At 43.6% G+C, this 17,807-nt stretch overlaps 1 protein-coding gene across 2 annotated transcripts; it reads right to left on the bottom strand.

Moving 5' to 3' along the window:
* Positions 1-7,985: 7,985 nt before the first annotated feature.
* On the bottom strand, positions 7,986-16,736 carry LOC308482735 (arylacetamide deacetylase-like 4). 2 transcript variants are annotated; one of them, XM_081016199.1, is made up of 4 exons: positions 16,445-16,735; positions 13,902-14,118; positions 11,561-11,624; positions 7,986-8,785 (listed from the first exon to the last, which is right to left on the bottom strand). In XM_081016199.1, the coding sequence occupies exons 1-4, from the start codon at positions 16,685-16,687 to the stop codon at positions 8,011-8,013; spliced, it is 1,299 nt and encodes a 432-aa protein (XP_080872325.1). In that variant the 5' UTR covers positions 16,688-16,735; the 3' UTR covers positions 7,986-8,010. The 2 variants fall into 2 exon arrangements, with proteins under 2 accessions (XP_080872325.1, XP_080872326.1); XM_081016200.1 differs by lacking the exon at positions 13,902-14,118 and having other exon boundaries at positions 16,445-16,736.
* Positions 16,737-17,807: the final 1,071 nt, after the last annotated feature.

Here is a 17,807-nt window from a genome sequence, read left to right as displayed (position 1 = left end):
GGATACGCAACCAGAAGTGTGCGTATCCAGAGGTACCACTGTATAGATATATGAAAATGACTGCTCCCACATAAAATGGGGGCTCCTTTTGTGTGGTCGCACGCAGCCCCCTGGATCCCAGTGTGACTCCTGGTAGTTTAGGCTGGTTTCATACTCCCCAGGCTGGATACCTGGAGGTCTCCTCCTACCTCAGCCAATCGCCCAATCCCACCTGGGGAGGCATTGCCAGGGGATTGGCCAGGTAAGAGGAGGGACCGTCCTGCCCACACAATAGAAGGTGAATCTTACCTGCGAAGCGAAAGTTGGCTCCACAGCTTCTCCCACCCTCCCCTCCCTCAGTTAAGTCTTCTTTTGCAGGTTAACCTCTTCTCCACAGGTACGCAGGCGCTGCTACATCAGGGTCACTTTTGAAGGGCTGGAAAGGAATTTTCCTGCCTTGGCAGGTTTTGCCTTCCCCGTAGCAAAACGTCACAACTTTGGTAGTTTCAGGCCTTGGGTGGAATCCTTTAGTCTATCTTCCTAAATGGGGGGGGGGCATGAAGTTGTGACCCACACCCCCCTTGCGGTGGTGATACCAGGGTTCCCCGTTAAAGGGGTCTTGAGGGGGAGGCATTGGCCATATGCCGAGAGTTTGTCATTGCTCTCCCCTCCAAAGGCAGTGAAATGGGGGCGGGGGCTCTCTCTGCTTGAACATATGTTCTCCAGAGCAAGCCCAATCCCCACACATTCTGGATAACCCTGAAGTCTCCCAGATCCCTGGCTGGGGACTGGGAAGTATAAACGCCCAATGCCTGAGCCAAGGTCTCCCTACATCTGAAACTTAATAAAGTTGTGGCCAATTTTAATCCCATAGCATGTTGTCTTGAGTCATTATTCTGCTCAGGGGTCGCCTCATGTTGGGGGGACTCTGCCTGTCCACGCAATAGATGAATAAAATAATGATTTAATATAACTTAGAATATGCAGGGAATGGTGATTAAAAAAATGAACCGCAGAAAGAGGAGGAAGGAAGTCGAGATTTTAAATGTCTGAATTATTGTTAAATTACTATTTTTTTTAAAATGATATTTATTCCAAGTTTAAAGTTACAAAAAAAGGAGGGAAAAAAAACAGTACAAAATACAAAGATAAATTTAACCATAGCCATAACAGAGCAAAAAGTAAAAAGAAAAAAAGGACAATAAAATAGGATAAAAAAAACAGAACAAAAGATATAAAAAAGCGTTGAATTAAAATAGAACAAAAGCAAATTAAACCTTTACATAACTTTTTCCCTTTACTTATTTCCTTGACCTCCTCTCACCTCCCAATTTTGTATTCTAGTTCAGATCGTTTTTTTCAGCAAATCCTTCCAACCTTATTTTCATTTACGTATTTTAATTTAAAATATTATAATTAAACATCCTTTGTTTCATCAATTTCATCAGCTCATTTTTACTTAATCCTTTATCTCATATCTACCAAAACTGCCTAATTTTCTTTTTCCAACATCTTTCTAACAGTCTTTCTAACAGTCTTTAATATTACAATGCTTTTGAAGATATATTTTAAATTTTTTCCAGTCCTCTTCCACCGACCCTATTGTTAAATTACTATTGAAATGTACATAAATGAAAACCATTTTTAAAAAGAAAGATCTTAAACCAGGCATCCCCAATCTGCAGCCCTCCAGATGTTTTGGCCTACAACTCCCATGATCCCTAGCTAACAGGACAAGTGGTCTGGGATTGTGGGAATTGTAGTCCAAAACATCTGCAGGTCCAAAGGTTGGGGATGCCTGTCATAAACCATTCTGAATCTTAAAGTTTGCCTACACTGATTTCAAAGTAACAAGTGGAAAGAATTGGATTGTATCAGCAGGGAATATATCACAGAGACCTTGCCTTTCTGGGTGCTTCTACTTCTAGATATTCTGAAGGTTTCAGGGCTACAGTAGTTATACTGTGCACAAGAGGTTCTTTTAAGATGCTGATAAATTGGTGGGTACGAACCAATCCATTCCTGAATCTTCCAAGTGTTCCAAGAGTTGTGAGCCTGTAAGTGACACATTGTTTTCATAACAGTCTTGCAGGCAATGGAGTCCCACTTTGGAAAGAGTAGTAGATATTGAACCTAAAATTGTGATATATAAGGAAGCGGGACTAAGGGTGAGGGTATGGATGCTAGTTTCTTATCAACTCTGCCACACCTCTATATGTGAAAGGGTTGCATAAAAACTTCTATATTGACCTCATTTGGGGCAATGAGGGGAGGGAAGTGGAATCTTGTTCCTCCAACACAACCCAAGACATTAGCAAGTCTGTAGAAATCATAGGAATGATTTGCTGCAGGTGGAAGGAGTCAAAATACATTGGTATGTGATTGGACTCCCCAGCCTCCCAAACTGGTTTTCTAATGCAACAGTGAGGAAGATAGCCTGGACTATCTGGATTGAAATATAAGCCTATTAAGAAGGTGTTGCCAAGAGGTAAGGCCGTTACACCATCTTAACAAAACAATGAGGTAAAGATGGGACATATCCAACACGTCATGAATCCAGAGGAAGAGTAATGTTTTTGGCATGACCTGTGAATATAAGTTGCATTCAATTCAGTGGGCCTGAAATGAACAGATCCAAGTTAGTTGTTTTGTTTAACTTGAATGGGTTTACACGGCACAGGAGCAATGCTGGTTGCAATTTTATGAGATGAGGATTTGGTAATGTAAGGTGTGTTCATTTGTAACAGGTAATTAGTGCTTTCCTTCTTGCTCTTGTCAGATAAGCTAAAGGTCTACCTCCCACTCACCTTACAAGAGGCAGAAGAAGCATAAGTTGCAATGAAAGGGAATGCGATTGCACAGCTTTCCAATGGCTTAGCCTCATAGAAACCCTGCAGGGTAGGTTAGGCAGATGGGGCTGTTAATCAAGCACATTAGATCTAGTTCTCACACCCTTACAATGAAAAGGTTTAGCAAACCTATCGAACTGCACATCTGTATAGAAGTAACACCAATTAACAAACATAAATATCCCAATGAAGTAGATAAATGAATAAGCAAAACTTAAAACCCACAGTTTCTCTTGCAAGACAAAGCATTCTCCTTTTCAATAAACAGGAAAAAAAATCCCTACCATCAGTTACTGCTGATAAAAATATTGGAATATTTGCACAGGTATCTTAAATTCCCTAGAATTATAAATTTGGATTGTTGTCCCAGAGTCTTTTGAACTGTCTATTTAAAAAATAATAATTGTTGTTAACATCTCCCAAACACAATCATTCATCTGTTGTAAGTAAACTTGATTTCTTCCAGTGATTTCATTGATCTGTAATTATTGAGGTCTGTGAACTTAAACTAACAACTGAACTGGAGATAAAGAAAACAGAAAGTATCATACACCACAATGTGTTTGAAAGTTTATTTATATTTTAGATTTCATTATTTGAAATACACAATATTTTAAAATGGCTATCTGTATTCCTATTCCATATTCAATTTTCCTCTCCCTCCCTTTGCCTGAAATGTCTTCCCCTTCTTGCACAGGTTGGTTCAGCTTTTTTTTTTTTCTTTGTATTTGTTAGAGAAAATATATAAAATAAATAAGACGCTTGCAGCACAAGCAATACACATGTTTTTCAAGTAAAGGATGGGATAAATTATTGCTCTTATTTAACTTGCAGTTTTACTTGCCCAGAAGCCCATGCCACTATCCTGCAGATCACCCAGAAATCTAATACAGTATATCTTGATCTACTTTGTAGATCTCCTTTCTATGTTCAGTCTTCTTTTGGTGTCAATCAAAACTGCAGAATAGAACTGCATTAAACCTTACTTATTCCTCAATCAATCAGCTTATTATGGTCATAGACCAGCAGTTTAAAACTGGCTGAAAATACAATAATTATAACAACAAGATACCATAATTAGTTAAACAACCCAGAATAAAAGCAGGGAGGCAAGAATCACTCACCAACTAGAGTTTTTACTATTACTAAAACAATACAAGTAAACCTTACTTATTCCTGGTTTTTCCAGTTAATCGTTTTAAACTAACTGGCTTTGAACTTGGCTACCTATTTTGTTTTCCACTCACCATTCCCTGAATGGGGGCAGATTCCAGGGATGGCAGTACTTCAGTTATGGGGTTTCTTTTGGAGGAGACCACTGGAGAGCTTTTCTTCTGTGCTTCATCGCCCACTCAGATGTTTCCTTTCCTACACCATAACGTACGCTAAGAGATGCTCATCAAAGGGTTGTGGAACAACCAAGGGAGCTGCCTCTGGCAACCTTAGCACCTGACAGGGTCTGTAGGGAAGGAAACAGACTTTACGGTATAGGGTTCCTGAGTCGTTTAGGGCTTTAAGCACTAACCTTAAGGCGCTCCGTGATTGTTAATTAACAATTAACAGGTACTGACCTGAGATGTGCCTCCTTTGGACACCCATTCTTGCAGCTATGTTTTTGTAATCAATACAGTGGTGCCTCTCAAGACGAAATTAATCTGTTCCGCGAGTCTCTTCGTCTTACAGTTTTTTCGTCTTGCGAAGCATGGCTATTAGCGGCTTAGCGGCTATTAGCGGCTTAGCGGCTATTAACGGCTTAGCGGCTTTAAGAAAAAGGAAACAAACTCGCAAGAAATCGCAAGACGTTTCGTCTTGCGAAGCAAGCCCATAGGGAAATTCGTCTTGCGGAACGACTCAAAAAACGGAAAACTCTTTCGTCTAGCGAGTTTTTCGTCTTGCGAGGCATTCGTCTTGTGGGGCACCACTGTAAACTTTTGCTGCTTCACCAATTTTACTCAGACTTTATTTCAAAGGCCCTTGGGACCGGTTTTTATATCTCATGTTTTATGAGATCTAAATGGAACCCCAGTCAGTAATCTGCTGTAACCAGAAGAGCCAGAGGCTAGGTGAAGCAAGGGTCCTAAGAGCTCAGTCTTAGAGTTTGTGTGCAGCAGGTTCGAAATTCTGTCCCTGGCTAACCATTATTGGTTCCAACGAACAGGATTTAAGTTGTTCTGGGATCAGGGGCATATGAAGGGGGGCGGTGGGGGCGATCTGCCCCGGGTACCACTCGGGGGGTGACATGATGGCCCGCTGCCTCCCCCCAGCTGTAGGGCGGCCGAGGGCAGTCCCTACGGGATGCTGCACATGCACAGTCCATACAGATGTCACATGTGTGCCGCTGGGCGGTTTGCCCCGCCCCTTGGCGTCCCACCCCAGGTGCCAGAGAGGGTTCCTCCACCACTGTCTGGGATAAGGCCAAGTTAGTCAAACCACAGCATTGCAATGGTATACTTTGCACCCTTCCTTCCCCACTATTTGTCAATGATGAACTGGACTGCATTTCAAGGTGATTTCAAGGTCCTTGAAAGTTTGACCTGTAGTGGATCACAGGAGAATGGGATCAAACATTCCCTCGCTTGTTGACCTGATATGGAGAGAGTTGAAATACTAACTTGGGTTTGGTTATAAGCCTCCCCATGGTGGGTGAAATGAAATGAGTTCAGTTTACTCAACAGGTCTTACTTATGTCACACGTGGAATCATTCTGCGCAAGTGCTCCTTCTTATTGCTAAATGTTTCACCTCTTGCAGATGTGGTTGGAATTTTGTTTTGACAGTTTCTGGATTTCAGAAGAAGAGAGAGAGAGAATCTGACAATGTGTTCAATACAGCCATACCTTGGAAGTCGAACGGAATCTGTTCCAGAAGTCTGTTCGACTTCCAAAACATTTGGAAACCAAGGAAGCTCTTGCAGCCAATCGGAAGCCACAGAAGCCGCGTCGGACATTCGGGTTCCAAAGAACGTTCACAAACCGGGACACTCACTTCTGGGTTTGCGGCGTTCAGAAGCCAAAACATTCAACTCGCAAGGTGTTTGGGATCAAAGGTATGTCTATATTCATTAGGCTATAAGTAAAGGTAAAGGTACCCCTGCCCGTACGGGCCAGTCGTGTCCGACTCTAGGGTTGTGCGCCCATCTCACTTAAGAGTCCGGGGGCCAGCGCTGTCCGGAGACACTTCTGGGTCACGTGGCCAGCGTGATGAAGCTGCTCTGGCGAGCCAGCACCAGTGCAGCACACAGAAACGCCATTTACCTTCCCGCTATAAAGCGGTACCTATTTATCTACTTGCACTTAGGGGTGCTTTCGAACTGCTAGGTGGGCAGGAGCTGGGACTGAAAGATGGGAGCTCACCCCGCCACGGGGATTCAAACTGCCGACCATGCGATCGGCAAGCCCTAGGCGCTGAGGTTTTACCCACAGCGCCACCTGCATCCCCATTAGGCTATATCCAATGTTATATCACAGCCAGGGAAGACCCACTGACAAAAATGGATATGGGTAACTCAGGCCCATTAATTTCAAGGAGTCTACTCTGCTTAAAACTTAGCTAGCTGGCTGGCCACTACTGCAGCCCGTGTTTTGTTAGCCCAAAAATGGAAAACGAGCGAGGCAACTTAAGCTGACGGAATATTGTGCAGCTTTCAAACTTAACATATAGAATAAAAGAACAATAAGAACATCTGTTTAGAGAAGATTGGAACATGTTTATTGAATATATGGGAGGGTTGTGTACACTTAGAAACGTTGCCAGCATTAAGATGAATTCAACAGTGTAAATAAGTTTTGATGGATGTAATTATGGAATACTGAATGGTTTAGTTTATGTAAAAAATGCAGAGATTTCTGATATGCAAAATGAACCTTGGAAAGAGAAGAAGGGGGAGTCATTGATATTTTAAGGATGTTTAAATGAGTATTCTAAATTGTAAATTTTATATATATATATGAATGAACTTAAATGCCTACATCCCACTAGATGGCCCACCAGGGGCCATCAATGGGTCCAACAGCAGAGGAAGACAAAGAGGAAGAAGTTTTCCTCTTCTCTCTCACTAACACTATCAGGGGCATCCTATGACGCTCTGTGTTGGGAGATTCAGGACAGACAAAAGAAAGTAGAAAGGAAAGAGCATTATTGATTAAAATAAAGCAGGCATAGCTTAAGTTGTCATCAAACCAGTTCGCAAAGACCCTCGTGGCCAGATAGCATTCCTAAGCATTTGTTGCTTACTGGTTTGAGAAGGAAGTATGCAGTTAACTTGTGAAGCTGGCTTCTGCAAGGGGTAGTGATGGTCAGGAACATGGATGTACTTAAAAGAGGATTAGACAAATTCATGAAAGAGAAGGCTAAGTTCTTCCTCTACAGTTAAAGGCAGCATGCTTCCAAATGTCAGCTGCAATGACCTTTCTCAGGCACTGCTTGTGGGTGTCCCAAGAGGCATCTGTCAGGAATGAGCCAGCTCCCAGTGTAACTTTGCATCCGGCTGCTGAATACCGTCAGGAACAGAGAAGTTTGGAGTCAACGCCGGCTGAGCAGAGCACACAGCTGCCAGCATCAACTCCCTCTAACCTTGGACGTCCAGTTGCCAAGGGAACAACTGAGAGCGGGCTGGAAAACAGCCAAAGGTCTCAGGAAGCTCAAAAAGGCTTGAACAGCCACACAGACAATTTTTCGGAATAGGAAGAGGCCGTAGCTGACAAAAAAGTCCAAGGCAGAGGCAAATTGGGGGGCTGCTAGACAGGAAGCAAAATAAGAGACGTAAAGGTCGAAAGTTCAATATCTTCTGTCGACACCAGAAGGAATCTTCAGAAGGGTCATCTTGAGTGATAATGCCGGTGGCTTGGCTAGAGCCATCCGGAGTTATCTGTTTGTATTTACAATAAATCCTCCTTTTTAATTACCTACACTTACTGTGTTATCAAGCTGGGAACCTGGACTCTTGACAGCATCTACCTGGTCATTTTTGAGAACAGTATGCTAGACTAGGTGTGGCCATTGGCCTGAATCTGAAGGCTTTTCTTATGTCCAGCACATTGACTTTAATAAATTAGACTGTGCCAAACATTTGATCTGACTTTCAGTTTTTTTAATGTTATGATTGGGAGAGCAGGGCATGAAAAAGAATATGCCTGCACAGAAGGGGAAGACTACCAGCGCAGGACAAAACGGGCCATTTATTTCTATATACCTTTTAAGAAATCTGCTACATGCTGCAAACATTTCCTTGCAGCTGGAAATTCAAATGGCCCCAGGCCAAAAGATACAGTTATTCCATGGAAACCATCCTGAAGATGATGCCATGTCACCGGCACACCATTGTCCTCTAGACGTTTCTTGTATAACAGTCCGTCGTCCCGGATAAGATCATACTCAAAGGTTAAAATGAAAGTCTCAGGGAGCTGGCAGATGATGTTATCCTCCGCTAAGAGGGGGGAAAACATTGTCTCAAAACCTCGTTTGCAGAGTTCATGAAGCTTTTCAGAAAATGGAGGAGGTACTGCTGGGACATAGCCCCTGCCCTTAAACTCTTCTGGGATGTTGTCAGCACTAATCCATTTCCGGTGCTTCAGCCATATATCTGCAGAGACATGGGCGCCCTTTATGATTCTGTCTACATTGATCATCTTCCCTGTGAGATACTTGAAACCGTGTTTGACAGCTCGTTTCCTGAACAACAGAGGAATGGAACGGTTTTGCTGATAGGAAGGCAAATTGAAGTCCACTGCTTGGAGGAAAGGGTAGACCAGGAACTGAGCTCGCACTCTTGGGAGATCCTTCCTTGCCACTAGTTGTTGACAGACAGCTGCAGCAATCGTGCCCCCGCCACTGTCCCCTCCAATGGCAATTCGGTTGGGGTCCACTCCGTATTCCTTTGCATGCTTCAAAAAGTGGATTGCAACAGTACGGCAGTCCAGTACCGGAGTTGGATACAGATGCTCAGGAGCTAACCGGAAACTTACATGAAAGAGAGAGATTTTATAAATTCAACAGTGTACATTGCATAGAAAATGAGCATGTTTCTTCATGGCATATTGAAGGTGTGTGTGGGGGGGTCTTTTTTTACCCCATGGGGCAAATTCCTGTCTGTGCAACCTTCTGGGGACTACATGATGGGTGGAACCAGAGCCTAAGCAGACATAAAATGCAAAGTTTATCTTTGTACTCGTAGGCTACTGTCAGGGAACTGCCATCAGTGCCGGAGGGAGAGAGAGAGCTCCACAGGGATCCCAGAGAGCGTCACGGGATTGGGAGAGGCAGCCCATCTTCTGGGGAAGGGAATCAGCTCAGCTCCAGTGGAGAAGGGGGGCAGATGGGGTATTCTGAGAGGGAGTCACATGACTCCTTGCCTGGGACCAGTGGGGGGAGGAAGGGTCCTCCGCTGCCTACGCCTTCCTTGCGCAGAAGGCTTCCGCGCAGGGAAAGTAGGAGGCGACTGGGCGTGAAAGAACTTCTATGCTGGAAGAAGTTTAAGAAACGCCCACTGACGGATTCTGCCAGCGATTGAGACAGCCACGGGTGAGTGGCTGTCCGGACAGAAAAGGTTCACTTAGGCAACCCAGCCTGGTGTGGGCTTACGCACGAGCAACCCTTTGAACCATCACAGCTACTTCCTATGAACACCACACATTCCTCCAACTTTGCAAAATATGCACATTCCAGCCAGGCAGATGAAGCGTGTGTGTGTGTGTGTGCACAAAACAGGGACTATGGAGGTGGTAATCTGGGGTGAGTTCTGAGGGACAGAGTGCTCCATTCAGCCCGCATCCCTGAGGTTTCCAACCCTGGTATATTGCTTTGAATTTTCAAGCTATCTGGGTTTTGTTTTAATCTCCCAGTTTAGGGCCACTGTTTTTAATTCTCTCATCAAAATAAAGCACCCTCAGATTATACTAGTATACTGTGGAGCTAAATAAACGCCACAGCTCATCTCCAACTAAGAGTAAAACAGTGGAAATCTGGAAAGAAAAGTTGCTGATTTTCCTGGACATTTTGTCAATTTCCACCCTGACATTGCTGCCGATTGCAATATTTTGGATACGTCTGAGAAATTCCAGACATATGGCAAACCCTAGAACTCCAAAAAAATAAGGTAAAGCTGAAACATGAAAACAACAATAGGGTTAAGGGGTAAAGATAAAGGACTCCTGACAGTTAAGTCCAGTTGCGAAGGACTCTGGGGTTGCGATGCTCATCTCACTTTACTGGCCAAGGGAGAGACATTTGTCTGCAGACAGTTTTTCCATGTCATGTGGCTAGCATGACTAGGCCCCTTCTGGTGAAACCAGAGCAGCACACGGAAACACCGTTTACCTTGCCCCTGGAGTGGTACCTATTTATCTACTTGCGCTTTGACGTGCTTTCAAACTGCTAGGTTGGCAGGAGCAGGGACCGAGCAACAGGAGCTCACCCCGTCGTGGGGATTCGAACTGCTGACCTTCCAATCGGCAAGCCCTAGGCTTAGTGGTTTAGACCACAGCACCACCCGCATCCCAAGAAGGGTTAAGGATTACCTATGTATACTCTGAGGTATTCTTGCAAACTGTGCTATGCCATTTTGATGTCTGTTTCTGCTTAGATTAAAATGAAACAAAAATATCTATATGACACTGAGGAGAAAGAGAAATGATAGTTGTGGACTGAGATTCTATAAGATTTTATAGGAATTTTGCTCCTCTCTTTCTTTTCATGCTCCACCTTGGATAGCATTGGGGAAGAAATTCCAGTTCTGTTCACCTCTGCAGATAAGCACACCTAATTTGAAGTTTCTGTACACAGTGCACAAACAGAAACACAATCATCCTTTGAAACATACACAGTTTTCCAGCCGAGGAATGTATAGAACTAAATGCTTTACTGGGGTAAAGTGGGCATAAAAATGCATATGTATATTCTTGAAAATAACATACAAAAATAAGGGTGAATTCAAACAAGAATTCAAACAGTTTTTATGAGGACTCTTTTATAAAGGCAAGCTTATGTGGAGAACTGAATTTAAGACTTAAGCAAAAGGAAGAAACTGAGAGAAAATGAAACTAGAGGCCAGGGGTCAGCAAATTTTTTCATCGGGGGGGGGGGCCGGTCCACTATCCCTCAGACCTTGTGTGGGGCCGGACTATATTTTGAAAGGGAAAAACTGAATGAATTCCTATGCCCCACAAATAATCCAGAGATGCATTTTAAATTAAAGCACACATTCTACTCATGTAAAAACATGCTGATTCCCGGACCATCTGCAGGCCGGATTGAGAAGATGATTGTGCTGGATCCGGCCCCCGTGCCTTAGTTTGCCTACCCATGAACTAGCCCATCGGTCCACACTAGGGGTAGGAGAGGTTCAGAGGTTTCAGATCATTCCCTGAAAGTGGCTGTGCTTGAATAAAAGCTACAGATGATGCAATATGCACCTGAATATGACTTTCTGAGAATCACAACTGGGGAGAGGGCTGTTCACTTGGTTTCTGCTTGCTGGCTTCCCATGGGCAACTGGTTGCGAACAGGATGTTGGATTAAATGGGCCATTCACTGACCTGATCCAGCAGAACTCATCCTATGATTGGGGCCTAGAACATAAAAAATATCCAAATGCAAAACGGAATGTCCATTTGAGAGGTTGGCCAAATCGCTATGTAAATTTTAGCAGGCTTCCTCCAGGCTCAGGTCTTAGGAAGGATTAGAAGCTGAGGGGACTCTCACACACCCCTTTTTTACAAAGAGAATGTAAGCACTTACTTGACATTCACAACCACTGACTCACTTTGGTGGGCAATATAGCAGCATGATCTTTCAAAGGCTCCTGGGGGGTGAAAACACACACACACACACACACACACAGTCAACAGCTATAGGGGGCAGGGAGCGTCCATAACAAAATTTCCTGGTCATTCATATTGAAATCATTTTGAGTTACAGCTAGCGTTAGCCCTCCTCAAAGTAAATCCATTGAATGAATGAATAAACTTTATTACAGTCACAGACCAGGATAAAAAAACAAAAACAACATATAAATAAAATAGCAGTTAGGATTTTTTTAACTGATAAATGTTGGAGCAGACAAGGACAAAGAAACAAGCATAGGATAAAAACACCTGAATAAAATACAAGATTAAACACGGATAATGGGCGGATAAAAACTGATAATTAAAACAGATAAGAACTAAAAACAAATAAAAACATACAGTTAAAACAACTGTAAAAGTGTAAGAACTAAAAGACTTGCAGTTAAAACAACTATAAGAGGCTGCAGAGTAGAAGCCTCTGAAATAGAGGACACTCACAACATTAGAAACTGATGTGCAAATATGGTTAAAACAGACAATTAAAACAATGTACAACAATAAATTTAGAAACAATGTACAACAATAAACTATCTCAGGGAGTTGACTCACAGTCACCCATGGAACCGAGTTTGGGGATTTTCATGCTGGACTATTTTGAGTTGGGCAATGGTCTGCGCCTACAGATTTGTATGCAGAATCTGGCAACCATCCAGGTCATCTTCTGATCTTTGCCTAACAGCAAAAGGTCAAATTTTTGCTTTTGCGGGAGGTCGGCGAGCCTCATCAGTAGGGGATCAATGAACGTACTATGTGCCTCTTCATAAAAGGGACATTTAAGAACAAGTGTTCTGGGCTTCCTATCTCTCCCAATGGACAGGTGCAAAGTCTCTGAGCATAGGGGACTTTTCTAAAGGCTCCATCCAGGACCGGCGAGGGAAGAGCCGAGCTTCTGGTGAGTGTAAAGGCCCTTCTTGCATCTCTAGATACGAGAAAGAAGAGATATGCTGCCAGTGCGGCTATATAGCTCTCGATCTCTCCAATTTTATAGTCGGGGCACCTTGCGCAGTCCTGTTGTCTCTCGGTATCTAATATTCTTTGCCTGACCGTGGCTTTTGCCTGGCCCAAGCCCAGACTTAGAAGGGCTTGAGGGGCAAAACCCAGTTTCTGGAGGGTGTTCAGGACTGCAGTCTGCCAGCCTGACTGGAATTGGTCACAGAGGATCAATGGGGCTATCGGGGGAGCAGATTCAATGTCAGCCATTTGTAGATTTATGTTAGGCAGATGCTAGCCTCCACTCTCATCATCCCCGTTTCCAATCTAACCCATGCGTTTGAGACACATCTGGGGACTTGTAGGAGAGCTCTAAGAAGTCTAGATTGAACTCTCTCAAGGGGGGAGAAAGCAGAGGAAGGCAGACCCAAAAAGGAACCATAAAGGAGTTGTGCCAAAGTATTGGATTTGTATAATTTTAGAGCTGCCGGGACAAAGAAGCCCCCTTGTGCTCTGAAGAATTTAAGGATACAATTTATGGTTTTTCCCACTGAACTCCCTCCACTCTCATCATCCCCGTTTCCAATCTCACCCAGGCCTCAATATACGCTGCCTTCGTTGACCTAAAAGCAGCCTTTGATACAGTATCCAGAATCAGACTTTGGGACAGACTACAGGGTACCAATATAGATAGAAGGCTCCTGCTCTAAAAAAAAAAAAAAAAAAAAAAAAGTAAATCCATTAAAATTAACAGATATGACTAATTTGGGTCTATTTATCTTATTTTACTTATTTATTGAATAAAATTTTATTTAATAAAATTTATAGGCCACTGGATTGTAAAAAAAGAAGAAGCGCAAAACAAACCCCTGAAACCTAATGAACCTACTCTGGGAGAAACTTAGTTGGATTGAACCAAATAAATATATATAAAAATATAAATAATATAAACATAAATATAAACAGGCCCAAGGCTCAGTCCACATTTCTGCTTAGTTATTTCTGACCATTTCTGGAACCTCTTTTCAAATCATTTGGCGTACAAAGCAGAAACATGCTCTTTGGCATTTTAAGGATTTTTCATTGACCATTAAGGCTGGTGAGAATACAGAATTGGTCACCAGTGTGAATGGATTTCTCTGTCTCATTTTCTTGTAATAGAATCCCATCCTGCCATGTGAATTTAACTTGAGCTGCATACAGGGGCAGTACAAACCACTCCCACCACCCTCCATGGCAAACATTTCAGGACTCCCAAATTATCCTAGAACAATATAGTTTTAAGATGCTTTCAAAGAACTTACGCATTGTTCCGAAGAGAGCAATACCTCCATGAAAATACATCACTCCTCTCCTGTTCTCAGCAGGTGATGTTTGGGGCCAGTGCACCCTGACTGGCACCCCATCGAAAACCAGGTCCTTTATTACCAGCCCTTGGTAGTGTTTTGGTGATATCCAAACATCTAAGATCCTCCAGATCATATACCTGTGGCAAATGCCAAGTTTTTCCAGGAGCAGCCCCTATTTGGACCAAAACATTTAGCATTTATGATCCGCTTCGGATCTTTTTGCATTCACAGTGAAAAGCCCAAAGCCCAACCTCCCGCCATGGAGAGAACCATAACTGAGAGGCAGAGAAATGCCAACGTCCACCTTAGGTAAAGGTAAAGGGACCCCTGACAGTTAGGTCCAGTCATGGCCGACTCTGGGGTTGTGGCGCTCATCTCACTTTATTGGCCGAGGGAGCCGGCGTACAGCTTCCGGCTCATGTGGCCAGCATGACTAAGCCGCTTCTGGCGAACCAGAACAGCGCAAGGAAACACTGTTTACCTTCCCACCGGAGTGGTACCTATTTATCTACTTGAACTTTGAGGTGCTTTCGAACTGCTGGGTTGGCAGGAGCAGGGACCGAGCAATGGGAGCTCACTCCGTCGCGGGGATTCGAACTGCCGACCTTCTGATTGGCAAGTCCTAGGCTCTGTGGTTTAACCCACAGCGCCACCCGCATCCCGACTTAAAATGGCACAAATCAATCACATCTTTCCCCCTTGCCAGCCCTGACCCTAACAGTTGGGATCACTCTCATTTCCCGAATCTCTTCTGGCTTCACCCACTTTTTGTCACCTGTAGTGATAAATAGGGATGGGGGAAATTAAATTTATTTGCCTTTTAACAACAACAACAACAACAACAACAACAACAACCCTACCTAAACGTCTTACCTAATGACATATGAAAATACATCACATTAAAGTCCATTGCTTGCAAATACGTTTATTAGTCACAACCGAGCAGAAATAATAGGAGGGATATTAGATGCTTAGGAGCCAAATCCTAGGGACCAAGGTCCCTACCCTAAGATATTAGAGGGGGCCGAAACACCCCCCCCCCCACCAGGTTGATGGGCTTTCAAATATGTCACATCCCAATATTTTATTCAAGTTGGCACCCCTGAAGAAGTATGTACTAAAATGCTCGTGCATTTTCACAAGGATTAACATTTAATATTAAGAGGGGGTGGGGAGAAATGGAGAGAAACCAGACCTGTGCGCTTTTTTTAAAAGTTGGGGTGGGCAGGATGAGCAGCAGGATGGAGCACAGGATTCAGAATCAAAATGCAATGGAAAGAGAGGTGGGTTTCCCCCTTTAGGTAGGAATGTTCTAACACCACAGTAGGATACAGTCCTCTTTTTATGCTCCTCCTGATCACAGCCGTATTTACCCGGGGGTGCAAGGGGTGCGGGGCACCCAGGCGCTGAATTCTGGGGGGCGCCAGGTGCCTGCCGCTGAAGCCGCCTAAGCTCTTAACTATCTACCTGTTGTGAAATTATAAATAATTTTGATCAAGCTAGAGAAACAAAATACATATATACCTAGGTATTACCGAAATGTATACCTACTGTTTCACTAAAGGACTTTCGATTTTGTGCGCTCGTTTACCAAAGACGAGCCGCACCAGCGGCGCCGCTTGTCATTTACAACGGTGGCGCTTGTCAGACTCAAAGGCAACGCTTGTCATTCACAATGGCGCTGTGCACGCAAAATTAACTCTTACATCAAAATATTATGGTATGTATTGCATTGAGCTGCTATGCGGCAGCGGCACCTTTGACACGACTGATGTTTCTCCTAAGTAGGTGCCTAAACAATACTTATGTTAAATGTGGTGGTGTTGTGTACTTAAGCATAAGTGTATTGTAAATAAATGAGCAAATAAAAAAGTTTGTTTCTTTTTTCTCCCTTCTTTCATAAACAAGAGATAAGGCATAAGCGTGGTGTCTGACATAAGCATAATGAAAGTTAATTTGGGGGCGTTGAGCGAATCTTTGCACCCCAGCAGCACATATGCTAAAGATGGCCCTGCTCCCGATGGGGACAGATATAACCCTGCTTTAAGCCATTTACATACTGTCTTCTCTTGTATATTAGTTTCTACAAAACTCAATGACTAAGCTATTTAGGGACAAAACGTCGGATTACTGGAACAACGTCTGAGCACTGAACCATTGATATATCACAAGTGAACTCTTTATTACTGCATTTGCAGAGGGAGAGACCTGTAACACTGTAAATATGACAGCTGGACGGAATTCGAGTAAGTGCTCTGAAAAGAAAAACCACTACTCAGGCTGCATGCAAGAAAAAACCCCCAAAACCCCTCATTTGCTTGAAGTGTGGAAGGCATTGTCACAATGTGGTTGGGGGGTGGAGATATTAGAGATGGGCAGAGTAATTCACAAGACACAAATTGGAACTCAAAGATGCTCCCTCTTCCCTTGACAGACACAGGCAGTCTGTATCCCATACAAGTTGCTCAGTAAGAGAAAATGATCATACACAAACTTACCAGTCCAAAGAGATATCCCGAAGCCATACTTATAATTTGTAATTTTGCACCATGGGCGATTCCTGGAGGAATGTGGGTCCTGGTGAGATGGTAATAAACTCCCCATGCAAGCAGCAAAGAATGGATTAAAATGGCCACATATAATGTCAGCATCCACAGAGTTTCACAGAATGCCATTCTCCTTAAGCGAAGAAGCACTGAAGAAGGGAATTTCCTTGTAGCCGACGCAGGTGACTTTGGCATGGAAGTACTTCATGCCTTGTGAAACATAGCATCCCTTGCCATCCCACACAGATCTCAGGTGAGAGGGGAAAAACTAATCACTTTAATAGTCAGGTCACACATTCCAGACCATCCTTAATTCTATAATATCACAGCTATTCTTCAGACGGGAAGTATGGGTTTGTCAGGAAAGATGAGTGCTGTGTGGCTGGAATAATGGAGCCAATCCTGCCCTGTGAGTTGCTCTTGCCAAAGCCCAATTGCTGCTCATACAACTCCAACTGCTTTTAGAGTTGGTTAACTTTAGAGTTTAATCCTTACGCTGAAGCACAAACCCCTCCTGCAAACACAGTGATAACAACACCGTGCAGCTTTTATTAAGTCACTTGGCTACAGTAATATGTTTAAAACCGACAGATTCTGAAGTGTAACAGATCCAGTGTGAGCATTGCACTACATGTTTCTTTCACAAAGATGTCAGAGCTGAATACAGCACTAGCCATCAATCCAGGAACAAATGCACTGGAATAGAAGAAATGCAACAAGATAGAATACAACAATTTAGAAAAAGAGTGAACATGAAAGGGGTCCCCACTAGCTCCCAAAAGCATGTGTACAGTTGGATCTAACTATACAGCTCTACATCAGTTTTCTAGAAACTTAACAAAAACACTGGCCAGTACAGTCTTTGGATATTTAGACAAAGGACATCCACCAGACAGTGCTGCTGAAAGGTTACCATCTCTTGGCATGGTGGCTCTCCTGTGAGCCATATCTGATGCCAGGAGAACTCTTTTGAACCAGGAGAAACTCAAAGAGGCAACAAGCACACAGATATGCCTTCTCTGGGCTCATCAATGGCTTTGTATCCAGAGCACTCCAATGGACAAATGCTTTGGTTTCTATGTACAGCTGTTCCATGCATGGCACACTGAACTCCACAACGCTGTGGTTGGTGATCTCCTGGGCAGAGACCTGAGGGAACCATCCTTCCCCCCTGTCATATAGCTGCTACCTTAAGTACTAGCTTTCTTCCCGCGGCAGGAGCAAGATAACATTATCTTACCTTTCCCGCCCCGACCTGGTCACAGTGATCCATGCGACGGTCACCTCCAGGCTTGACTACTGTAATTCGCTCTAC

The sequence above is a fragment of the Podarcis pityusensis genome, assembly GCF_964106645.2.
Source record: "Podarcis pityusensis genome assembly, chromosome: 8".
Classification (NCBI taxonomy): domain Eukaryota; kingdom Metazoa; phylum Chordata; class Lepidosauria; order Squamata; family Lacertidae; genus Podarcis; species Podarcis pityusensis.
Note: the sequence above shows the minus strand (reverse complement) of the source record. Positions and strands in the feature narration are given on the sequence as shown.